This window comes from Aulonocara sp. 'chitande type north' Nkhata Bay, linkage group LG9 (genome assembly GCF_057382095.1).
Source record: "Aulonocara sp. 'chitande type north' Nkhata Bay isolate Kocher_YH1m ecotype deep benthic linkage group LG9, A_spYH_male_GT1.1, whole genome shotgun sequence".
In the NCBI taxonomy this organism is placed as follows: domain Eukaryota; kingdom Metazoa; phylum Chordata; class Actinopteri; order Cichliformes; family Cichlidae; genus Aulonocara; species Aulonocara sp. 'chitande type north' Nkhata Bay.
In genome coordinates, this window is record NC_141352.1 from 23,669,038 (window position 1) to 23,696,411 (window position 27,374).

Sequence of the window (27,374 nt, forward strand, 5' to 3'; positions counted from 1 at the left end):
CTACTGAGCTTCCAGGAGATTTTAAATAAAATGAAAGATTCAATATTGACGCTGAGGAAGACAACTAAGGTGTACGACGTGCTCTGCCTTAAACCTTCAGCAGCGTTGGAACATGAAAACTCGTGGGATGAGGGGAGCGTGCCAAGCTCCATCGACAGCGCAGAAGGAGTTCGAGGATGACATCATGATTCTGTGAAAGCACAGGAACCAGAAGCTATGGTGGTGATGACAGCAGTTTCCTATGTGCATACGATGACACTCTGAAGGCTGCTGGGATCATAACAGCAGTAAGATGACGGAACCCAGCACCCTTTCCACAGAGGTGTTTCTCTGCAGAGCGTGGACAATTAAGGAGTCATAAATATCCCCCTCACAGGACGAAGGCTTGAATGAGGTGATGGGGGTTGGTGGAGGCCATAAAACTAGAGTGCTGAGAGGTCTGCAGCTTTGGAAATAGCTGAGACCCATGTTGACAAACAACAACACTAACTGGTATGTTTGAATGTTTATTCTACATACATTTGGACTCTGGTCCTATGGACAATGAAACAACTGGAAGAGACATTATGACGCCCTGCAGAACTCAAACCACTCTGCAGAGAGACATGTGATTTGCACACCCGGAGGAAGCATCACCAAGCTGAGATGTTTTTGAAAATGTTACTTTCTTAGTTTCACTATTAAATTAACAATTTCTTTGGTTGCTCGTAAGATGCAGTTTGCCATGAGATGAGCTCAATGAATGGGATAACTGCTAATACATTTATTAAACTGTGTAACTTTTACAGTAATTTAGGGTGATTTGACATATGCTGAGTATAAAAATGTTTGCATTGAAACTGTCTGACATGAGGTATTCTATGACTGGGGAGAATGTTAGGTTTTGTATTGTTGATTGTCATTTATGCTTAGAAATATTTAACCATAGATGCTTAGAGGTGTATAATCAATTGTGTAGTGATAAGTTGTGTGATCTTTAACAGGCTACAGAGGCTTGGTGTGCATTCCACACCTACATCCTGGGAGCATGAGAGAGGTCATACCTTCTCTTATTGTTTTATGGTAGGATTAACGTAGTTACGTCTGTTTTAGTCTAAGTGCTTTTTGTGTATAAATGAACTGCTGGACTTCCTTACTGTGTTATCTAGGATGAGGGGGGGTCTACCCTCTTCCTGACCAAGGATGTTTGCTTGTGTACCCCCCCCCCCCCCCCCCCCACCCACACACACACACACACACACACACACACACACACACACACACACACAGGCAAGGTACTCTTTGTGTGTATGTAGACGTCACATGTTAATGAACCTATGCATATTCATGTAACCTCAATAAAAGGACAGTGGTACGGGAGAACGGACGAGAGCAACTGGGGTCAAGTGGAGGAACGGCACTCTGTCCGGTCTCTCCCGTGCACGAGTAACATGAAGAACTTTGCCTATTTGTGTCTTGCTTAGCAGTGTAATTATATTGTCTTCAACGTTCCAGCGGATGGGTTCAAGCTACAAACCTATCAGTATCTTTAGGCACTTTGTTACCAGCAAGCCTGTCGCAAAAACACATAATTTGTTCTCATTTCTCAGGTTGAATCTACAAAAAAATGCCTTGACGGGCTAAAAAACAACATTTTTGCACCAACACGCTATTTCCAAAGAGCTATTAGCTGAAAACTTGGCATATCTCGGCATGGAGTGAAATTCTCATTAAACAATTTGCGGAAACTGGACTAGTGGAGTACCAAAAAAGTGGCACACCTAAAAAACTATTTACAGCAGATAAACAGTATAAACTGGATCTCATGTCCTTAGAAATTGGGAACAAAAAGAAGCAAAGACTTGAGAGATACATCTGACCCTTTGATTGATCCACCTACTTACTCATCAGAAATGGTCTCAGTGGAAAGGTGACTGTCAAGAACTGGACTGAAAATCAGTGGTAACGGGTCTTTGGAGTTATGAATTCAATTTTTCAGTTCACCTTTTTCCAAATATATACAGATCAGGTCAGGAGAGCGAGTGTACAACAGTCAGTGTCTATAGCCATCATAGTAGATGCTCTTTTATGGTTTGGGGCTGCAGTTCAGCCAGTGGTGTTAGGAGATCTTGCCAAAACTGATTAAATCATGAATACAGAAAGGTATCATCGGGTATGGTATTACATATAATACTGTATTACTGTGACATAATACCATCTGGAAAGCATTTAATCGACAACAGCTTCATTTTTCAGACTAGCAATGACAATATCAGCGCAGTAAACGTGTACTGATAATGGAACACGATTAGTTATGGACTGGTCTCCCCAGAGCCTGGACGTCAACATTACTAAAGAAATATGAGATCATCTGTACGGAGAACTGAACAAAAGGCAGCCAACATTAAAAGAAGAGCTCTGAATGTCCTTCAAGAAGCCTGGAGCACTATTCCTAAAAACTACCTAAAGAAACTACAAGTAAACTAAAAGAGTGCAGACTGTGCTGAAGCTCATCAGAGTTGTATAAACTCTGTTTGTGCCTTATATACTGTTTGTTTTATATTTGCACTTCAATAAACCCATTTAACACTTCTCTGGCAAAATATGAAACAAAATGAAGGGTGTCTCAACATTTAAGTATAGTAAAGTAAGTATAACAATAACTGCTACCTGCCATCTCTCCATACATGTTCTCTGCCCCTGTTTACTAATAATTACAAATATGTCCTGAAAGTTTATTTAAAGGTTTTTTTTTCAATAATTTATAAGGAGCAAACTTAGCAAATCACCACCAAAAGACACATTTGATGCTCTTGATTCTCATCAATTAGCTTTCAGTCAAATTTTCTTTAAAGAGAGACAAAGCTTTGGAAAAGCGAATGTTTCATGTGGGCAAAGTAGCCACTGTTTTGTGAAAATTACAAAAATAAGTGCATCCGATTTCGTGACAGAATCATTGTGCTTTACATAACACAGACTTTGAAAACTAAATTTAGATTTTAAAAGTACATTCATCAAGGAAAAACAAAAAAATGAGAAAGCAAAAAACAACAACACAATAAATAAATAAAAACTCACTTGAGGGTAAGGCTTCATTAGCCACTACAGCATAACACACATGAACACCAAATTCAGGTTTTGACAGGGAAGAAGAATGCATTAACTAAAAAAAGACAACACATCTCTGATTTTACATCATTAATTCTGATTAGGTTTTTAAATTGTCAGTCTTGACTCTGACAGCGTTGTAGGAGTTCAAAGCCACATGAGTGAAGTATTATTGTTGGTACAGAATTATTCATGGATAAATAAATAAAAACTGGAGTTGAATATAAAAATACATTTGGCTATCAGGTTTGTGTGGTTGTTGTTTGCTCACATTTGACTGACAGTGGCTGAGCTGTGTAGGCAAACAGCTCACCAACTCTTCCCTCACTTTTGATATAAATGCATTTAAAAACATGATGCATAGTGCATGACATTGCCTAGAGAAATATGAAAACAGTTTCAACTTTGACAGATTATTTTATACATTAAGAGAAAAAGCTTCATTAAATGATGCACAGTAGCAATATCTGTAAAACAAATGCAAACCAGCAGGATGAATTCACGGATTTTGTCTGTTCCTACCTGTCTTTGGCTCCACTGAGAAATACGGATGTCCATGTTCGATGCTGTAAACCACCCTGGCACTGTTCCCGTATGTTGGGTCATCTGCGTCTGTGGCTACCACTTGCACTACCATGGTTCCTGTGAGCAGACAGCCCTTCATTAGTTTCCAAGACGACATCAAGAAGCCAAGACAAACAGAGCTAAATGTGGAAACAGTCATCATATCAACAGCCCTGTGACCAACTCAGTTTGAAGGGAGTTGTGGGGGGTTGGTGGTAATGGTGGTGAGAGGGTCCTGATCTGACCGGCTCTTGCAAAACAACTGACACACTTAATTATTTCCATAATTTGCAGGGATGCTGCAGCAAGATTAAAGTGTAACTCCAAGCCTGTAGAGATCATTCCAGTGCCATTTTTTTTCTCAGTGTGCCTGGTGCAGATCAGTTAGCAGCATCTTTCCTGGTAACTTCAATCTGTTCTAATTCATCAGCCAAATGGGGTCTGCAACCCATCTGTGCATGTTAAAGAGGCACTTCACCCCATCAAAAAAGACAAAGCTAAATTACTATTCACATCATCCCACAGCAATCCAAAAACTGCAACTTTTTTTTTTTGCTTTAGAAAGGAGTTTAAAGTCGTCCTGCAGCAATGTCATTGGAAGGCACTGTACCTCTCTGTGGTACTAATTAGGATTCAATGACACCTAGTACATTAAAGCATTTTACAACAATTTCTGGAGGATTTATGTCAAATTCCTATGCTCCATTCAAGACCGGTTGTGGACATAATGGACATGAAGTTGTTCTTAATATACTACTTTGCAGTCTGTCTAGAGGACACATGCGAGAGGTGACCTTGTTGCATGGTGGCTATCGCTATGTCAGCGCAGAAATTTCATGCCTGAGATTTAAAGCTCTGACATACAGTGAAATACAGAGAGATTAACCTGTAGCTGACAGGCTCAATCAGCATTATGTGAACCTGTTTGGCTAAGACTCGAATGTTGAGTAACAGATGCTTGTTTATCTGTAAATCCCCAGGTTTGAGCAAAGCAATTGCCAAAAGTTATACAAAAAATAAGTTACACTTCTCATTTGAAATTTGACTGACTTTGTACATCTGTGCTTAGGCCTACATGCTGCAGCATGCATATGCAATTTGTGATTATACTCCTGCACAATAACCCCACAATTTATTCACAATCATGTGCAATATTTACGAGTTTTCTTGTTATTTTTTTATTGTTGTGAATCCTATTGCATTCACTTTGTGTAAAAACTGTAGCTAAAGTTTGATATGGGTAGAGAATCTTAACTCTGCGTGTTATAAAAGTTGCATTTTCTGACTGTGATTCTAAAAAAAAACAACAAAAAACCTTACATTATCCAGTGGAGTTTTGCAGATAAAGTTATAAACACCCAGACATAAAGCCTCACTTTGTAACAGAGCCCAGAATTCGCCCTCCTCAAATCCCCAAACTTCCGTTCATCCTACAAGAAGGACATTTGTTTTCAAACTCAACTGTGAACTCTGCTGACAACTGACAACTGTTGTTTCTGCGTGCAGTACAGTATTGTCCTCTCCCACACTTCCTCTAAGGCAAACGAGAAGACATCGCACACGGCTCCTTGTGCACTTTTCTTTAAATGTGCCCACTGAACGAGGTTGATGTGACTTGAGCTGACAGCCGTGGCTCGGGAGGTAAAGCAGAAAAGCGTCTGAAGATTTCTCAGAGAAAACATAATCAGCGACAATCAGTGCCAATCAATTTCAATAGGTCATTCATTATGGTATAAATGAATCCTGTTGTTCCAACTGGGCTCATTAAATGGGTGCAGGTTTGGGTTTTTTTTCAGGCAAAGTCATTTTATGCTGAAAAATTGATATCCATTTGATAATGGAGAGGAAAAGGCATTTAATAAATTGTGAAATGACCAAAAACAACCTTTACGGTTCAGGCTATTTTTCGCTGTTAGACTATACGTCAGTGTTGGTCTTAAAGCTGACGCCTACAGCAGTCTCACACTTGGCAGTGGTGAAATCATCAAGAATAGAAATTGTTAAAATAACCTTGAAAAAACACCGTTCTCCACAAGTGTAGCTTTTTTTCAGTTTGTCACATGAATGCTTGAATATTTCACTTTAATGGCTAGCTGAACATATCTGGCAAAGCTTGTATTGTAGCAAACAGAAAGTGCTGTCTTACAAGTTGGTGATATTTTACTTTGAAGCAAACATCCTAATAAAAATCTCACTTTCTAACATGAGATGTATTTTACAGGCTTTTACAGAATGAAGTGATCACGGAAATTGAAGATTAGAGTCCCCCATTCTGGCCATAAAGCTGAATTAACAGGCTCTGGCCCTGGATGTGAACAATATAACAGTAAAAAAAAAAAAAAAAAAGCTTGGTGAAGCTGGAGAAGTTATCACCAGGCTGGTTGTAGAAGGACACCTAGATTATATCATCACCTCTTAGTCATGACAGGTTATATTACAGGTAGTTTAAAACACCAAGGTCAAAGGATGACTGTATGAAAGAGAACTCAGGCAACGTCTGAATCTTTATTACAGGATGATAGTTAAAAACACTTCACAGAGGGTGTGGTGGACGCCGCCGTAAATTAACTTTCAATATGGACTCGCATGGAGCACTTTTAAAGTTTCCTCTTTTTTTCAGATGTTTTCCACAGCTTGTTTGCCCTGCGAGTCCTGTTCTAACAATATTGTCAGCATGAAAGGTAATATCATCTGGGTGAGCTGGATGTCAGAGAGAAAGAGAAAAAAAACTGATGAACACCCCGAAAATTTTAACAGATTCTTTCAGCTCCACCAGGCTGTCGTCTGCTACTCAATTTCCCCTGTCAGTGTCCTTTCAATATTTGTCCATCTTCATCGACGTGATGGATCAGATCTTCACCCTTGTTATTTATCCCCTGCAGCTGTGTACAAAACAAGTTTCCTAATCAATTCCGTATTCTCGGCGAGCAACTGTCATCTGCCAGTAATGAAAATAAATGCGGCGTGCTTAATCTGGAGCGGAGACCAATATTCTTCAGACACTTGCGTGTACAGGTTGCAAGCAACTGTCAAGTGCAATATCCACTTTCCGACTGCAAGCACACAATGCAAAGGTTTGACAGTGACCCAAAACGTGTGTTGGAACTTTTGCATTAGTACAAATGAAGGACCGTCTTAGGAATATAAATATACTTTTATTTAAAGCGAAAAGGTGAAAAAAACCCATCAGAAACAATTGTGCGATGTGGAAGTACATACAGGATATTAGAAGAATCAATATTAAAATGTTTCATTAAAGCCCAGTCGTTCTGCAATGCCTCCATGAGTACTCAAAGCTGCCGCAGTTGATTAAGTTGATTGTATTCATGCACATTCACACCTGCTCCCCACTGTTTCAGATGAGCAGGGACTATTGATTAGAGTTGGGTTCACATTTATTCCTAACTACAAAAGCAAAAATGAGTTACAAGACTTTAAAAGAAAGTTACCGAGTGCCTGCTGATTTCTATGCATGTTTTAACATTGTTAGGAAGCAAATACATTCCCTACATTCCCTCTACAGCTGTACTACCATAATATCCACCATATTTTCATTGTGTCCAGTTTTCATCACTGTTTTATTATATTTTACGAGACTGTGTTATATTCAGAGGTGTTTCTAATATTTTGCCTGCCTAATATGTGTTGCTGGAGAGAACAAAAAAAATAATGTGATACACTTCTTGGTTAAATAATTATCATAGTGTCAAATTTACACATTGTCACTGTCAAGTAAAAGTGAACATTAAGAGCTTTGTAAAAACAGTTATGACAGATATGCTGCATTGTAGTTAACAAAGATTAAGCGTGTGTACCTCAGTGAATATTTTTACCACGCAATTAAGCACTTCCACTTGCAGTGACAAAAAGAAGAAAGAAAAAAATCAACTTTCCCTAAACCGCAGCACCTTTTTCATTTCAAGAATTAAAATGACTATTCCATCCATGATCTCTGCTCTTGTGAATTCGGCAGGAACTGTGACAGCTGGATATAGGACTGATGAGTAGTAAATTCAAGAGCTGTGGCCTTGGGGTGACATTACATTCTCTATGCTTGTAATGAGCCCTCAAACGGCTCTTTTGGCCTTTCGCTGTGCAGCGGGAGAGAGCCAGGCCTCACGATTGTCACACCTCCAACTGTCCTCAAGCTCTCTTGTCTTTTATTTGACATCCCAGCCATGATTAAGACAAAAGCCCTGAGAGATCCTCAGGCCACAGGGTCACACTGTGCATGGACGAGCACTGCTTCTAATTACTTTAATTAATTAAATTCATGATTTCCTCTAAATTGAACCCATTCATCAAGGGTGCAAAGCTGTGACCATTAATGATTTAAAGACATCTATAAAGGAATTATTGAAGACAGGAGGTGCTTCGCCCTTTCCCGTTCTTTACTGCATTGATAATTGCTTTGAGCAGATATTTACAAAAGGGAGGCAAAGCATTATTCTCCTGTTGTTCTCGCAACTCGTGATGAAGACCTTTACAGGAACTGGCAGAGTAAATAAAGTGCTCGGGTGGAACGTGCAGTTCACCGATTCTGGTGTGAATACATCCTTCTAGTAAGTTGCTGTTATCACCGGTTGGGCACGAGACTCAAAGCCCTCGTACTCTAATCCTCTGGTTCCTTAAGCCTGTGCTCTGTACCCCCCATTGACAGTCAGCTGTGTAATCCTTCGGAGATCTCTGTGCCTGTGCTGTAAGCAAAGCAGAGCCTCCCTTGGAACGGCTCCCGGTGCCACTGTATGCCTTCTGAAATTTCCATTTTGACTTTGAACACTCTGGAAATAGCCTTTGTTTTGTTTTTTTCTAATTTACATTTGCATGGCAACAAGCACGTTTGAAGCACTGAGGTGATCCTAACCAGCAATGAGTTTGCTCAGCTGTCTATGTACTGCTCGAGGTAAAAACTATAAAAATCTCCATCCACATATCAATCACATACAGCAAAGCATACGGGAAAGGGTTCTCGAACCAAGTGATCAATCCACAAAGTGCTATCACCAGAGCTCCCCACAGCTCCATGTTCCTGTTTAGCTTCTTTCAGCTCATTATTTTGCTTATCTGGCCCACAAGCTCACTGCTGTGCTTCATTCTCAGAGTTTTCATTGCATAATTTGTACACTGTGAACTTCCAAAAAGAGAAAAAAAGAAAAGAAAACACTCTAAAAACGACTGTGCACAAATGCTAGCACAAGCTGATAACAGACATAAAGCAGTATAGCAGTGTATAAGTATCCAATCATATCAGTGTAAAAAGTGCCCCTGAGTGGCCAAAAGCACAATTCATTGCAGATTTAATGAACCATCTAACCCCATGTTTTAACTGAAACATGTCCACTACATATTAAAAAACAATGCATTCAAACCCAGAGCTTTCTCGCCCACCTGCCTGCAGTTACAGCTTGCACAATAACACTCCTACTTACAGCCTTGACAACGTTTCAGTGATGCTACCCAGTGTGTGATGCTCACTCTTTTTAATTATGTACAGAATTTCCTCAATTTTCTCTGGGAAAAAAGGTCACAAACCGCCACTCCATATTACCCTTTTGGTAGCAATGACACTAAAATGGGTTTATGGTGTTTTATTACAAATTTTGCATTTAATTTACTGACTGAAAAAAAGTTGATAGTCTTTGGCCAACACATTCTCAAGCAGGTTGTGTAGATTGTGTAATTAATTTGACATAAAATGACTTTTTACACTTTAGGCATAAAATCATGTCAAACTTTGTGTTTGTAATTTTTAATCAACTGAAAAGCTCAGGTCACATTTTCAGTCATCTGACGCCCAGGTTCATTTCTGTCTCCATCCCAGCACTCACAGCTCACTTGTGATTAGACCACAGCTCCCAGCATGCCTTGGAGTGCCTTGGGAACCCCTAGGTGAAGCTGGAGGAAGTTAAGGGTGACTGTGCTGCTAAGCATGCCGTGTTGCCACAGTGAATTGCAAAAGTAATGGCTGGGCAGAAATGTATTCATCAGGATCAGATGTTTTTCAGAGAAATGTTCAGCAGGAAGGTACTGGGAGGTACTGGCTGCAATGAACTCTGAGTCCAATTTGTGGAAAAAATGCCTATGGCCTTCAAGCCTGATTCAGACCTTAAGTTTGCCCGAGTTAGCTTTCAAACATGAGTCACTCATCAACATTTCTAAGCCTAGAGGTCTGCTTTGGCATATGTGAATATGTGAATATCTGAAATAAAACAAGCTCTAAAAATATTCTAAATCCTAAATATCCCAAATATTAATTTTATTTATTGTTATTTATTTTATTGTTTTTTTAAATTTTAGGTCAGTATAAACCAGACATGCTCTAGACATTAGATATATGGAGGTCACTTTTTCTTACTGCATTCCTAACACACCTGCTAAGATGAATGGCCTCAGGATGTTGTTGCCACTCATTTGCATTTACTTGCATTTTGAACCTGAGCAGGACCTGTCTGAAACCTTGAAGGAAATCTTGACCACACAGCTTACAGACAGGGGCTGATATGATAGCACCCTCAAGGAGTGTTTTTTAAACAGATAAAAGGAATACCTGTTGCAATAAATGCTAATGTGATCAATAGAATATCAATTGAGTCCTTAGGAGAGGTATTATTGTGCAGTATAATGTTTTTACCTGTGCTTGCTTTAGATATACCAATGCTGGTCTGTTAATCTACAGACTACTGTAGTTGGTCAGCTGTCCTGTAGAAACACACTTTTTTTCAGATATCCTGTGGAGGTTACAGGAATTCTGGGGTATTCCCATGGGATTCAAGGGAGTCAATTCTCAATTACTATTCGACTTGTAAATGTACAGGACTGGAAAAAAGTCAGCACTCAAGAAGAAAAAGGTAATGGATCGGGAGTGGGGAGGGGGCTTGATAGTATGTGCAGCCTTTTTCTAGCTTTTAAAATCGTGTGCTTCTAGCATCACTAGTTATTAGTTGTATTTCAATAAAACCTGATCAGGACATTCCTAAATCCCAGAAGGATCGGTGATATCAGCAGTGGTTACTCTCTGATGCGTCACAAATCAGCAAAAATTGTCTTAATGTGCGACACAGATTAGTACAGAGATCCTTGGTTCCCAGAAGATTTATGCTGATGGATTGATGAGTCTTTTCATTTTTGGTTTTAATCAAAATGTTTTCACTGATTAATTAACATGATATCATGACTGTCAGGTTCTACATATAACCGTTTGTGATGAGTTGACTTTTTCTCTTGTGCAATCATCAAGTTAAAATTTTGTTTATGCTAAAACCTGCTGGTATTAGCGCTACATGATACCTATGGAATATATAAAAATAAAGGCAAGCTTTACTGAGTGGCCTAAGAGAAATGGTTTTAGTTTCTTAGTCTTCGTGCATCATCCTGCTTTTTGAAGCTTTAAAAAAATGAACAGCGAGGCATGCATGACCTTATTCGTCAGGATCACAGCAGAAAAGGAGAAAGAAGCCAACAGACCAGTGCGCTGTGGCCAAGGTATTCCCAAATCAAGGTAATTTAACCTGGATCTCATTTGATGTGGAGCCCATGAACAAGAAGGGCTTCATACTGGTTAAATTATATTCAGTATGATTAGTATGTAGTCAGTCTTACAAACTGAACATGCTGGACTCAAATTAATATTGCACACGTTCCAAATCCCCCCCTCCACCCACCCCTCACGACCTAAACACTGGGAGAGATGAAGACGAATTCAGTGAGGTGGAAAATTATCAAAGGCAGATGTTGGAGCAAGGACAAGTCAAAGAGAAAGCAAGAGTAAGAGAGAGAGACTTGAAGAGTGCGCGGAGAGGGGGGGAAATGACTTGTTTGGTTATGCCAGTGCAGGGACGAATAATAGTTCATCCAATATACAGGTTTTTCTTTTCCACATGATGTGAATTTTTCATAGACTCCACACAGGTGTACAGATAATTAGCTCTTGTGGGTCTTCATGGAGAACCGAAACTATCACACTGTTCACAAAGAAAAGCACTGTGTACTGCATTAATAGGTGACCACTTTTAACTTACTTTACAATTCTTACTTACAATGTTATATCACTTTTAACACTTTGGTTATTAACCTTCAATCGATTATGTGTAAAAGAACTAGAGTAACTTACCTAAGGGTGACATCTCCGGTACTCCTGCCAGGTATGGTCCATCAGGAAACTTGGGCTCATTGTCATTGATGTCCTGGACTTTGACCACAAATTCAGATCTGGGTTCCACAGGCAAATTGGTGAGTCGGTCTACAGCTTGAGCTTGAAGGGTGTAGTAAGCCTGAGCCTCTCGATCAAGCCGCTTTGTGGCATGGATGTCTCCCGTGTTCTCATCAATGGTGAAGATGGAGGTGGCACCCTCACCAGAGAGCACGTACTTCACCTTGCCATCTCCTTTGTCCACATCTGAGTGTAGCTGTCGAAAGGAAAAAGAACCGGAGTTTAAATGCAGCCACACCAGACTGTAAACGTTTGAGTGGTGATGCTGGACTGAAGAATGATGTGAGCGCTTCTGGTTTAAAGGATACATAAAATCTTGCATTAAATAATTATTAAACAAGTGAGGATGATGCTTCATTCTCCATTTTTAGCAAGATAATGCGAGTATTTTATTTCCCTAAAAAAGAAACATTCTTCTTTTAAGCTTTTCTAAAACTCCCTTGTTCTTGTGCCCTTTTACAAATGTCCCATTCCCCTTTCCATAGTTTCAAATGCAAACCACCTCCAGTAAATAGCAGTTAATAGCAGCAGGAAACACATTTGATCAAAGGGCAGCTAACACAGACAGTGATACAGTACTGCTTCTAATGTTCTCCTCGTTTGATCCTTTAAAGAGTAAAAATAGCCAGAATCACAACACAGCCACCGCCTTTAACCCTTTGTGCGAAGAGATTTTGTCAGATTACATCATGGCTTTAAAATCATCATTGTTCCAGTGCAGACTGACAGCTTGAAAAGTGGCTTGAAAGTTAATTGGTGGTTAACATGTAGTTAATGTGCAGCATGTCAATCACAATTTCATACTCATTACATTGTTTGGCACCAGGAACAGAAAAAGTGGAAATGTAGATAGCAGTTTTTTAATTTTGTTTTTTATTTATTTATTTAAATACAGCTGTGCAGTGAACACAGATAATAGGAGAGAACCAAACAGAGCTTAGGTTGCACTGAGGTTCAAACAGCGACATGAAAGCACAGTAAATCACTCCCAGTTCTTTAATGGTTTTAAATCAGTCTAAACATTCGTCTGTTTGCCTCTGGTCACTGCTTTTATTATCACATAAATCTGGGCTTACTGTCAAAGCTAATGATAACTTTAGCCACACAACATACAAATACTAATGATTTTCCTGTAGATTTGATACGCTGCCTTTAAATCCTAAAACAAATCTACTGGGTTTTCAGTTCCTCGGATGCTGCAAGTGTATGGAAACTCTTGTTTTTGTCCTTGTAGCCAACAACAGAACATATAGCTTGCTTTGCTTGTGGCCGAGACATCGCTAAAGTTAGAGTAAGAGAGGCAGGCTGCTGCTGGTCGTTTGGTATTTAAAAGGCTGAGTCTCTAAGCCACAAGTGAAGACTGGTTCTTGTCCCTTTTGACATCACAGAGCGCTCATTCAGAGACGCACTTTATAATATGTAGAGAAGGGAAATAAATATATACCGTGTACATTTTTAGACATGTCTGGGATTCTTAATTATGTTCAAAGAAAATTAAAAAGCGGAAATCACATAATATGCTCCTCTATTAGACTTTGCGAACAACAAATGCAGCTATAAAATGTCTTTAAAACATTCAGTATTTAATCCGTACAAATATTCACTGTCATGTTGCTACAAATATGTACAAACAGCGCAAGCAAACACATCATGTTTATTGGATAAACATTCAAATCAGATCAAAAGATCAAAACATGCACCATTTATGCATGAATTATGGTACCAAATCCCACCATGATTTGCATTCTGCTGCAAATAATGGAATGAAATGAAACGCTGCCTTTTACTGTAATGACAGTGTGACTTCCTAACTAATGTAATGGTCATTACAAACAAAACTAGCAATTTTCCATTAAAACCCCAGCAATAACAAGCTCATCTGACATCAAAAATGTACTACAGTGGTTACAAAATGTGTTCATTTAATGTGTGTTGAATCAATAAAACAACAATGATGCACCAAATGGATTCGTGTTTTTCACACATTTTCTGACCAAAAATCTGTCATTAGGGCTGAGATGAATGGCTCCACTGGAAACATTAATCATCTCATTTTTTTTTTGCCAAAGACATATACAAAGCTCTCTAAACGTGGTTCACGAAACTGCACGGGGAATTGTGACGCTCCAATCGAATCCCTTTTTCTGTATGTCAGGTGAAGAGATGCCAGAATTCCAGTGCAAAAACAACAGCGTGTTAAAGTTATATGGAGTGAAATTAGGACTCAGGGTTTCCATTATGCACTTTATATCTTTTTTCCTTTTTGACATAAAACAAAGACAGATGATTTTATAGACGTGACTGTTCTAACTGGAATTGGTGACGAGACATCTGGATGTTCAACCTTAGATCACGTTTGCAGGTTCCTCTTGTTGCCATTTAAAGCATACAAAGTGTGGCTTTAAGTTTATCCACTAGCAAAAAGGATTTGACAGGATTATGTCTTCTGAGGATAAATAGCAAGAGCTGAGGTCATGTACCAAGAGGCGTGCTGTCAGATCCGTCCTGTTTAATGATCATACAAACCATCCGTCTTTAAATCTAGTCGTGCACCAAACATTGAGGACGATACTTTTAAATCAAACCGTTGTTCACCTCACAGCATGTGGGCTAAAAGAAAGTTTGATTGGTGGAGTAGCTAGAATGGGTATTAATAGGACTTGTTGTGACGTTGCATAGACAGAATACTGTACACCTTTACAGAGAAGATAGACAAACTACATGTTTTATCAAGGTACCTTTGTAGTTACCGCGGCAACATTCTGCTTATGACAGCGTTTTAATCTCCGAAGAGCAAGTCGAGACTTTAAAGATGACTTAAAGACCCTTTCTCAAAGTACAACTCCAACAAAATATTCCTTAAACACTTCTGGAGAAAGAAATTCAAATTATCAGGACAAGTAACCAGTCCTGAAAAATCCCGTTTGAAGTTAGAGCTGCGTGATGGACATCCACTCCACATCCACACAGCACTGATGTGTGTTTTAGGGGAAGGCAGTAGTTAGTTGGAGTTTAGTAACGGGCAGACTGACCTTTTTTGCTATAAGTATTTAGGACAGTGGATATTTCTGCCTTTACTTCATCATCTTTGACATGACAGAACATCTGATTCTTGATATTCAGTGTTTAAAAGTGTATACGAAAAAGTTGTGGCAGTAATGAACGCACTTCAAGTCTCAACCTAAATCTTGAGAACAATAATATCAGCTACGTCTGGGTTTTGTCTGTCTGTGTTTTTGGTCCAGCTTCCTTTCTCTGCAAAAGACTGGAGACAAACAGCTTCTGAAAAGTATTAGGTACACAATGGCAATGATTGCAAGATAAACTGCTGCTTTAGTCAGCGAGTACTGCACTTATATAAAATCGAAGGACTCAAGCTTTGAAAACACAAGAGCTCTTAATGTAGCTGTCCTGTATCTTTCATTAATGTCTCTGCCCTTTGAAATGCTCACTTCATTTAAACTCCATACCCTAATTTGTAGCATATGATCAGACAACCTTGATGGTATTTCTATAACATCAGATTTACTTTCAGAGCTACAGGATATATCAGAAAAGTGTGTTTCTTGATACTGTAGAGTTGGTTTTCTTGGAAGAAGTAAACTTTGGATTCTTACAGCCAGAGCCAAAGCCGTATTGAAATGACAGAATATCAAAAGTCATGCTCAAAATTGTGACATGAGATAGAACAGCTGTTCACTTGACTTCTTGGCAATATACCACATCATCACGTTTTACTGTGCTGACCTTCTCCTTCTACAGTTAGGTCTAAAAGTATGTGGACAGTGAAATTTTGTTTCTGTACACTGGCAGAGTGCTTTTAAATCAAGCAACCAAGATGTGATTGAAGTGCAGACTTGAGTGTTTAATTTAAGGGGGTGAAAAACAGCAATTTTCACATCATTCTTTATGCTGTCCTCCATTAGAGGCTCAAAATAATATGAAGGAACTAACATAATTTCAAATACAAGGATTGTTTTTGATATTTGGATGAAATCATTTGCAGGCTGTCAACATCACTAAATGCTGGTTTCCTCCTGCCAGGTCTTTACTGCAGCCAACTTCAGCTGTTGCTTACTTGCAGGTCTCTTTTGCTTCAGTTTTATCTTCAGGTACTGAAAAGTACACCATTTGCTGTTAATGAAACCTGGACATAAACATCTCATGTCAGGTAAAACTCTATCAAAGTAAATTTAAAATACTGTTTATATGTGCAAGAAAAGGACTATTCAACATCGTCTATTTCTATTTCAGTGTTAATCAATTCCTAGAGACCTATAGCAGGTTTCAGATTTGCTGTTCATGTCAGAACACTGGTATCCTTTAAGACCTTGTTGTCCAATTGGACATAAGACATAGCTTTTGTCCTCGTTTTAAAGATAAAATTGAACTAAATCTTTATTTAAATAGCTTTACAGCTGCTTGTTGCAGATTCAGCAATACCTCCAAAAATGTAGTGAACACCAATATAAATCTCTCACAAAGTGGCTGTGCAAACTCCAAAGAGAAACTCCTTGCAGTGACTTTTGGTAGAAATGACCTGATCAACTTCTGCTCCTCCTCAATCTGAGATACATCACGTGAAATCTCCTTGTCAGCATCCTTGTCAGACTGGTCTGTTTCCTCCAGGAGCCTGACCTTAAAGTGATACTGAAAATGCACATTCCCAATGACAGCCAGAAAACAGCTAGAGCACTTTGCATCCCTGAGGAAATTTTCTCCATGCTTAGCAAAATTCCCCTGCGGTGCTTCTTTACTAGTTTCATAAACTCCACCAGAGAAATGAGTAAGCTTCAAAAATAGTTTCCCGGCATATCTTCCTCTTAGATAACGTGACATGTAGGTTGAGGAATTCTTCCCTTGTATGATCCCCAGCTGAGATCAGCAGCTAACTATCAATGATGAAAAAAGTCAGGGCAAAGGCCTGGCCTCTACCTTCTAGAGCCGTCTGATGGTTCGCCAGAACTTCTTTGATGCTACAAAACTTTTAATATCCTTACCGCATCTGACCCAGAGCTCAAGACCAGAAAAAGTACAGTTACTATACTTTCCCTTGCAGCAACAGAGAAAAATGTTTTTCAGCACTTTAATATATATATATATATATATATATATATATATATATATATATATAGAGAGAGAGAGAGAGAGAGAGAGAGAGAGAGAGATAAGCGTAGTTGAGTAGACAATAATGAAACTCGTCTTTCAATTTATCTGTAAATGTCAACATCTCATTACGGTATAAATAACAATGGTATTTCAGCACTCAAGGGTAGAGAATGATTAGGTCAATATTATTTCGGTGGTGCTGACGGAGTATAAGCTTAAGAGAGGATATAACACCAAAGGTCTTTTATTAATGGAATCCATCAGCCTGCTGATGGATTCAGCACTGAGGCCATGATGATTGCAGTGGCTGCGTCCTCAGGCCTAAGCATGCATATGTCACCCCTCTTATGGAGCCTACTGTGTTTATTCACCATCTCCTGCTGTCAGGAACAAACCTAAGGTAAATTATCAGTCTTGGGGAGAGTCAACATTTAATCTCGAGGAAGCCATCCGTAGCAGTTTGTTTCCGGTAAATGCCATGGACAAGAAGGACAAAGCAGACAGGCCACAAAGTATGCAAGCAGGGTCGGGGGTCAAGCGCAGTATGTGGTCTTTTCAGTGCACTGTTTGGTTTGCAACATTTCCAGCTCTGTTTGCAAAAGAAGAAGACAGAAGAGTCCAGCGTTTGGCTCCACACACTCAGTCCAAAATTGCAGACTACATAAAAGATGTATTACTTTGGTGAAAGTTTTTAAAAGTACAGCCAAGTCAAATAATTTTTCTCTATCATTAATCGAATCCATTTTGCTGCTAATTTTCAGGTGCTTTTTGAAGTTTCAACTCTTGTTCCTTTCCCTCAGCACCATATTTGCTAAAATGTAAACTCCTGTTATTCTTTTCTTCGCTTCCCCCGAGGTGAGTGTAACACAGCATGCGGCACGGTGCTGCACGGCAGTGTAGCTCAAAGGCGCTCCCAGGGATTGTGAAGGAGGGGTGGGATCTGAACACGAACCCTTCTGAAATCATTGCTGACACTTATCATCACTTTGTATGCAGGCAGTTCTCCAGGGACCAGCCTGTTAGCTTTGTGTTTGCTTGTTTACCTTGTAGCAAGGGAGAAGGGTAAAAAGCATGAAAGAACCCATAACAACCCACTGATTCACGCTTGTCCTTTTACTAAAACTACTGCACAACATTTTCAAATTATTCTAGCATTTGAATTTTCATTTTCACCATTGAGTCAAACAAAAAAAAAAATGCATGTAGTGCTTGAATAATGTTTAATCCTTTTGTCCCCCCCCCCTTCCCCTGTTTTGCTTATCTGTGTGCGATACAAAAAGAATACAAATATAAAGTCTCATAAAAGAAAATACAAATAAAAAGATGCATGTTTCAGGCTTTGGATGTTTTTTCAGAAGGTGTTTCTTCTATTCAGTGGACTGAACAACCTAAAATGGATATAAACATCAATACCTACAGGCAGCCTGTGAGCAATACTGTAAAGCGCTTTGGGTGCCTAGAAAAGCGCTATATAAATCCAATCCATTATCATTATTATTATTACTATTCTTAGTTAGCGTATTGTCTGTCTTGTCTTAATGTTGGTTTAAAATGGAGCACTGTAACAAAAAATAATTTCCCCCAGGGATCAATAAAGTATTCTGATTCTGATTCTGATTCTCAATCCTGTACACTTAAACAGCCTCAGCTGTTGCTCAAGAGCCCTTAATCAGGCATCGCCCTCAAGATATTTCACAGAGCTGCTTGAAGATCAGGGCTCAACAGGTTGTCTTCTAGCAAGGTAGTACAGTATCTCAAAAGTAAGAAAAATATGAAACACTGAAAACGGTGCACTCTGGCATTGTTTCCTGTTGAGAAACTGATGGTGCACAGGAAGCCTTAACCCACTACAAATCATATTCTACACAATAGCATAATTACAAACAGGAATTGCCATTAAATTAGCATTATGTCTGGACACTAAACACATGCTATATGTGAAACTAACAGGAGCTCAGAGTCATTAATGAAAGCATACGTGAAACTCAAAATAAGTACACAGACAGGACAAAGGGCCTTTCTGGCAGGGAAAAAAGCTAAAAATGTAGACAGAGGCTTCAGTGTAGCTGTCACTGACATCAGCTCTCGACATGCTTGGCTTTTCATCTATTCACTCGGCCATGTTCTGGTGAGTAGCCATGGTGCTGTGCTTTGAGAGAGGCTCAGTAGTGCAGCCTCCCTTCTTTCATTTCAAATTGCGAGGTGGGGAATTAGCGATCGCCATGGAGAGACTGTTAGCTATCACACAGTGGCGTACAGATGCATGGGATCTGCGCCCCTGAAGTTGTTTCCTTATTGTGCTTAAGTATAATAAATGGTGTCTTCACATTAGTGTAAGTTTAACACATTTCCGTTATTAAGATAATTTCTGATTAGTTTGGTTTATTCTTTTAGTGCTGTTTTCAAGTTTTTGAGTGTTTTATTTGATTTTGCCAAGCCAGGCTCTTGGAAAGAATATAATAAATGTCACATCTTATCATGTGCATAGACCATATTTGTGTGAGTGTTAGTTGTGCAAAGAAATGTAGCTTTTTTTAAATTTGTCTCTTTTCATTATTAGAAAATTGTTCATAAATCAGCAGAATAAAATCGATGACTAAAAACCTAAGACAAAATCTGACAGTAACATGTGTTCTGTATGACTCACCACTCAAGATAAATCCTTGACTTTTTATCAAAATTCGCACTTTTTATGATTCTGAGGGAAAAAAAACCCTCCAAATGCTGAGATTAAAATCAAAATGTTGACTTTTTTAAATCTCAGAATTCTTTTTTTCAAATTCTGAGAAAAAAGTATGTTAAAAGTCATAACTCTAATCCTATTCTGTAGTGACTCAACTCTAAAATAAAGTCTGAATTCTTTTCAGGAAGAATATTAGAAAAGCTGTCATTTTATGCTGAGGTAATGAGAGCATTTGTTGAAATATACCTGCGTACTCAGACCGAATGCCATGCAGCTTTCGTAGTTGGATCAGTTTTGGATTCACGGGAGAAGAAAGCTTGAATTTCTTTCTCTTTTGTACACTCGTGTCTCGCTAGTTACAACACAGCTAGCACAAAGGTGGTCTATTGGTTGTTTGTAGTAAATACATACAATTTATAAGAAGGGCAAAAGGCAAAAACATTTCCTTCACTTTCTGTCTGAACACACTTTTAAGATGGTTGAGTTGCCAGCTGTGTAAGAGATAAAAGCAGTTGCACTGTCAGTTGAGGGGAAAAGCTGAAGTGTGTATGTTGGCAGTGGCAGCAGTTGAAATATAAGCTGAAGTAACTGAAGTGTCAGTTTATTTTCCGTGAAAAAAACCAATACACGTTTTTATAAATTAGGAGAATTTCTCTTTTTTTCATTCATTCTATTTTCAAATAAGCTGATTCAAAATGGTACAAGAATGCTGTTTAATAGACTTCAGTCTGTACAAACAGATGCATGTGATGGCTTGACAGCAGGTACAAAGCAAGTGCAGACAGCTCTTTTAGAGGATAAATATAAAAAAGCTGAGAAGCAGTTTTCAGGGATACGGCAGGATTCGCTGCTTTCTCTCAGATGTGGCGATTGTTCTCATAAGAGAATCGGCTTTCAGTCAAAGTCAGAAAAATGATTTTCAGAATTCTGACTGCCATTTATACGTTCTGTTTCCATCAGACAGCGGTGGCTCATATCTGCACCTGCTGGCTGAGTCATGACACAAAAGAGATAATGGCTCTGTTTCGGTGTGGGGAAATTGAATTGGGATTTTCTGAAAAATAGACCTTAACAGCTACAGTCAAGATCGCTAATGCAAAAAGAAAACGTATACACACATTGTTTTTTCTGTTTGTTTCAAATCCAGCTTCTTATCTGGATTCCTATTAGATCAGTCATTCGTGTTTCTGTGAATAAATAAGCAGTAAATCAAAAACTAACATGAGTGGCGGGTTTTGTTACGTTTAATCATACATTAGTCTGTGCCTAATACAACCCTGAGGCACAATGCACTCGTTGCCTGCGGTGCACAAGAAGCATTGCATTTGACGAAATGAAACAATCAGTTCTGACAGGAAACAATGGAGCACCTGCTTTATCAAAAAGTAGTAAATGGCATCATATTGATATAGCAAGAACGGATATTTTTTTGATAATTTTATTAATGTACACAAAACATTAATTCACTGAATGACAAGACAAAAGATTTATTTTGGTTTTGGTTTAGACTCGTGCCTATTTGAATTATCAAAAGTCAAAACTCAGCTTATCTGCTATTTAGTTTTGAACAATCCTTTTGCTTGAAGGTGTCTTTAACTTAGCATATCCTCACCTCTCATGAGATTATCCATGCAGCTAAAAGGTTACTAGACAATGTAATTATTGCTTTGTAAATTTGATATCCCAAATTAAGCACCTTTGCAAAATCCAAGTGGGCTCGCTCGCTATAGTGAAACGCAGCTTCACTGGAGTGCACTCAGTTTACTACAGACATCAACACTGCAAGCTGTGCATTAGAAAATGTACAAATTAAATTTTGATTGTTGAACAGAAGTACTAAGCAGCTGTGTCAGTGCTAATGTGAATGTAACAAATCTCTAGTCCCTTCAAAAGAAAATGCGAAACATAAATAAGCAGACAGATACATTTACACGCAGCGGCACAGGAATGAAAAACTAGACTCCTTTCACAGAAAGAGATGCAGGGATAGAGATTTTCTTAATTTACTTGAGCACAATGAGGCCATTTTTGGACGATCCCTTAACACGCACATGTTAATTAAAGACATGCAGGAGTGCTTCCAGGGCCTTTCAGTCTGGTGCCCTGCTGCCTTTTCTGCTTTGCCAGTCTTGCCACCATGCCGATTTGTCATCCACATCAATGAAAGTAATCAAGCCAGCAATCAGGGCAAGCTTTCACTTTATTTTATTTTTTATTTTACGTATGTGTATGTGTGTGTGGCATTCAGCTGCCCTCATCACAGTGGTGCACATAAATGGAAGACAGGAATAGGCATCCTTTTCAAAGTATTATGGGGGAGGGAATCAAAGCTCTTTTGTCACAAAAAGGCTTCTTAGATGCTATCGTTGCAGCATTTTTTTTTCCCTTCCCTTTTTTTTCATGTGCAAGTGAGTACAGCCTATAACTGACAGCCTATTGATGGATTAAATGAAAAGGAGAAAAGGTGAGAAGAAAAGTGTATTTCCATATCAGGTGGTGTCGATATAAGGAATCACCGTGGCATGCTGGACTTTATTATTCATCTCGTCTGAGGTTATCTGAGGCAAAAAAAAGAAAAAAGAGAGGCCAATAAACTGGACACTGTTTCAGATGTGATAAAGGTAACCATTTTAACATTGAGGTTGAGGCCAGTATCAATATGAATGCAGCATTATTAAAAGATGGTGGTGACACAATCTGCATCTAACCTTTCAATACGTTTTTATTATCCTAAGGTGTTTCATTAGTTTCATGTATCGATACAGTGCACAGTCAATTTTTCAAAAATAGCTCGCAGTGGTTGAACAGAGATTTATTAGATGTGATTAGAGAGATTAGAGCTGCATTTAACATGTCTTTATGCACAGATTATAGAGTTTAGGTTTACATAGAAAAAAAAGCTGTTGCCAATTGTGTTAAATAGAATCTGGATGCTGCCAAATATTAGAGTCCCTCAAAGAACAGAAATCCAGTTAATTTATGACATGTGTGAGGATTTTATTGAAACTGACAAGAACTGACAGAATATGAACTGAAATTAGACAGTATCAAGAACCTTCCTGGCTGTATACTGTAGTTGTCAGTGGCCTACAATAGTTTAAAAAAGAGCATATTGAATAAATGCACATATATATAGTCACAGTAAAAAGAAAGTATGTGCGTTGTAAGGTTTCACACATGAGGAAGATTATAAATAATTAAGATGTCTAAAGGTAAACGCAACCTTTAGACATATAATATACTCTGCCATTATTTATTTAATAAAAGCAAAAGCAAAACCTGAAGAAATTCTGGCCTGCTCTCCTCTATAACATTTGTTCAGTTCATTGAGTTTTGCAGATATTTTTATTAACGGCTCTCTTAAGGTCCTGCTACAGTGTTTAAGTCAGGTTGAGGTTTTAACTTTGACTGAGCCGTTGCAACACCTTGTTTCTTTTCTTTTTCAGCCATTCTGTTGCAGATTTGTTGCTATTTGGGGGATCATTGTCCCCAAATGATCCCACTGTGCATGGCCTCACAGTGAAGCTGATGGCCTCACAATTGATTCTAGAGTATATTTAGAGCAGTTCATGGTAGAGACAGTGACTGCAAGGTGCCCAGTGTGTCTGCAAAACAAGCCCAAATCATCACTACTCTGCTACCATGCTTCAGAGTTGTACTTTTCACTAAATGTGGTGCTGTGAATTATGGCAAACGTCTTTGTGGTTCAATATGATGCAACTTTGCTGCCATATATATATATACACATACATATATATATATTATCATTACTGATTTTCCTCATTATTGGCACTTTGTTGCCAAACACCTGAATGTGCCAGACTGCAAACTGTTATTTTAGCTTCTGTGACAGTGTGTTTTCCTTGAGAGTGCACTTTCTTTTCGACCATGACCATACACTTGTGCATATAAATTAGAAGATCTGTGTATAAAAAAAACCACCCAGTCTAACGTGTTTACACTACTTGTGAAGAAATGACTGGTTACTAAGTTATTTTCGGTGAAAGGAAGCATTATTAAACCACAAATTCATGCTCCAAATTTGTTACAGGAAGATAAAATGAAAAGAATATTTTAACTCTGTCTCCAGATTTGACTGAAATTACAACATGCCAAGGATCAGCAATATGAAACTACAAATTAATGCACAAAATATGTTGCTTTGCAACAGGAGTTACATTCTACTTGGTTTTAACTGTGTTCAGAGTTGTATTGATCATAAGCTTCTACATGTGAGATATAGATCATACATCTGTAGACAATTTGGCACCAATGTAGCTGTGTGCAAACGTAGCGTTGAAAATAACCACGACAGCTCATTTTGTTTATGAGAACCATGTCTAAACTTTTATGTAGAGACTGTTTCTAATAACACTGGCAAACTGTGCATACATATTCTTTTTGTACATAGAAAAAACACTACATTTACTGGCTGTAAACCATTCTTTATTTCATTGTTTGTATATAAAATCTATTTTAAAAGAAGTAATTAGACTTGATTATGAAGACAACATCCAACTTGTGAAGAAAGAAACAATGAAGTATTTAAAGACAAGTATGTTAGATTCTGTTTTGGAATCACAAACAACAACAAAAAAAACATAATGAAAAAAAAGAAATGAGAGACTAGTTCAGAGCCTATTAAATCAGGCTGAAGAACAGGCTTTTTATATCACCAGCAATTGCCAAAAACTATATATGAATAAATAGTTGTACTATAAAGTTATAAAGTCAATAGTCAAGTGTTGCATAGGTCTGATTGTGTAAACAGGAAGTATATAATGACAATAAGCAATGCACACTCTGTTTTGGTTTATGCAAAATTGTGTCACTTCTTATTTTTCTTTTTTACTTAACTAACATGATCTGAAGTAAGCATGGGGTATGCACATCCTTGCCATAATTTCTTACGAATGGGGAACAGGCATTTGCAAGGTTTTTATGCATGCATATTGTTTATACAGCTTTATGTATTACTGGCGGTGAAATATTGGATCAGTCTGTTTGTGTGTAGCCCTCAAGTCCAGCTCAGAATTTTAATGACTGCTCGGAAAAGTGGTTTCAGATAAAAGAAAGTTTAGGTGACACTGCTGCAGGCATCCACTCACATAATGAAAAAAATAACACATGCATACCGGTTAAAGTGACAAAAGACCTCATTTTTACAGCAAAGGACACATGCAGGATATACAGCAAAGTATGAGCTACGGCGGGCTATAAATATCACTTGACACACTGTTCTGAAGCTATGGTCCCAGACTCATGGTTTTTCTGCTCCAACTCTGTCCATCTACAGTAGAAGGAAAAGCCCTCTGACTTCACTCCAACACTGTGTTCATTTAAAATTCATATTGACTATAGCCCTGGGTCATTAATCATGAATATTTTTTATTAATTTATCACAAACTGACATGTACTATTTTGACATTATGACTGCCTGCTTAAAATGTAAAGCTTAATAACACTCAGTTACATTTGCATAGTCAACTTAGTTCCTTTTAGAAGTGCAAGAATATCATAATTAATTGAAGCAGTTACTGTACGCCTTTCATTAGAATTTGACTTTCAAGTTAAAAAAGGGAGAAAAAAGTTCAATCAAAGACGGTACGTGGCAATTATAGAAATATCAAGCTTCTATGATCATATAAGATGTGAACTAAAATGCAAAGCAGGGAACACCAGTCTATCCTAAAAAATTAAATACATTTTATATAAATCTATGATATGTAAGTAGACTTTTTATAACACAGACAAATTTCAAGTGTGTTATAGTTCAAATTTATTCTTCTCTTCACTGTCAAGATAGCTGAAGTGTATTTTTTGCTTTTTTACCTACTATTTATATTCGAATCTACAGTATTATGGTTTTAGTCTGTTGTTAAGTAGTTGTTAGGCAATGTGGTGATAGTATATAATACTATATCACACATAATTTAAGTTTTGCGGACATAAGTGAGATATTTTCGTTGTGAAATTGAAACGATATGGTGCTTTTTTGAGGTGTTGTGGGTGCGTAAACCCTACAAATGGATCATTTTAACTTGTTGGCAAGTGGTCGCTAGGTAAGTCAGACTATATCATACATAATTCAAGTTTCGTGGAAATCAATTATGAACTTAATTTCACACCATAATTTTATAAGATGTTGCAAGCACATAATAAATGCTACGAATGGGTCATTTTAGCTTGTTCATTTGCGGTTGCTAGGCATTGTGATAAAGCCATAATATATCATGCATAACCAAAGTAATGCTAGGCAGTGTGTTACCGTGAATTGGCTAAACCTACATGTGTTCCTCTGAAGATTTTTTTTTCTTTTATCCATGGTAAAATTTTGTTAAAAAAAGAAAGTGTAGACAAAAGGGGTGCAGCGTTCAAACAAAGACTCGAGCACTCTAGCTTAACTCTACCGCCTTACTTTCAGCTATAATGTGTCAGCTGTGTAAGGTGAAACCTCCTACACATATTCTTTGTGATTATTTAACTAACAAAAACAGTCTGTCTACTCTAAAAAAGTTAAAATGTTCTGCAACTTTAGAAAGTGTTCCCCTCCGCCAACAAAGATGCCAGGCCCTTCCAAAGTGGCTGCTTTCCATCTGTCTTGCAGCCGCTCTCCATTGGCTGTCATGTGAAAAAGGCCCTAGGAATTTGCTAAAACAAATTAAAGCTGTATTTTCCGAAAGCAGAAACAACAGATCTGCCCCTTGTATACAGATAACATTAAAGCTGCCATAATAATGTGGGTTTTGTAATCCATTTCATAAATCTGGAAGCTTGTCTTCAACATAATGTGTTCTAATGCCAGAAGGTTTGCAGACATTTAAATCATCACAGTTGGTTTTGGGGTAGTTCAGATCGCACATATGAGGTCGCATGGAGTCGGCAGAGTCACATTAATTAAATTGTCGAGTGGAGATTGCCTGGGAAGGGGGACCGCACTCCACAAGATGATAATCAAGGTTCCTCCTCTGCGTGACGATAATTCTTCCATCTAATATATTTACAGCCCAAACCCTATAGAAGCTCGGCTTGTGCATGGCAGTTTTGGCTGTCAGTCAGCCATCATTCAACCACCTTTGAGTCCAGAAAGTTTTTCAAAAACTTCTCAATGGAGTGTCATAAAAGTTTTAGACTTCCATGATCCCCAGAGGACGAATCATGAAACCAGTGATCATGTTCAGGATTATTGAGTTTCCCTCCAAAGAACTCAACTATGATGATTGCAGCATATGTATACATGTATGTCTCTTTCTTAACTCTTCCTAGACACATTCATCAATCTGGATTACACTTCCTATAAAAACAGCCTAGGGTACCTGGATTATTAGCATCTACATTCTCTAACTGCACCTTATAATTATAAGTATTATGCATTGTGTTAGAAAGGTTTTCATCTGCACACACTGCGACTATCAGCTGATTTTATTTTGCGAGCATGCCAACGCAAAGTTAGCCAAGAACCCAGACTGATGACACAGCCGAGCGTATGCAGACTCCGGCAAAGGAGCCAAAGCCTAAAGATCAACAAGTAACAAACTGACAAAGTTGTTTGCATTACGTGTACGGTACATGTCACTGGAATTAGTTATCATGGATATCTCTAAATAAATGTTCATCAAACACTTATACACGCCTGTATCCAAGGAATATGTATAGTAGCTTGCAAGAAAGAAGAACAGTAAATAAACATATGGTTTTATTCTTAATTTGTTTGGTATTTAT

The 27,374-nt window shown here is 38.2% G+C and overlaps 1 protein-coding gene across 1 annotated transcript in view; it reads right to left on the reverse strand.

The window, feature by feature from the left end:
• LOC147322183 (cadherin-7-like) overlaps nt 1-27,374 on the reverse strand; it is a 124,518-nt gene that overhangs the window by 64,304 nt on the left and 32,840 nt on the right. The window contains exons 3-4 of the mRNA XM_086306609.1: nt 11,762-12,056; nt 3,610-3,729 (exon numbers count right to left, since the gene is read on the reverse strand). Coding sequence (XP_086162735.1) covers nt 3,610-3,729; nt 11,762-12,056 — 415 coding nt within the window. The remainder of the gene's footprint in view (nt 1-3,609; nt 3,730-11,761; nt 12,057-27,374) is intronic.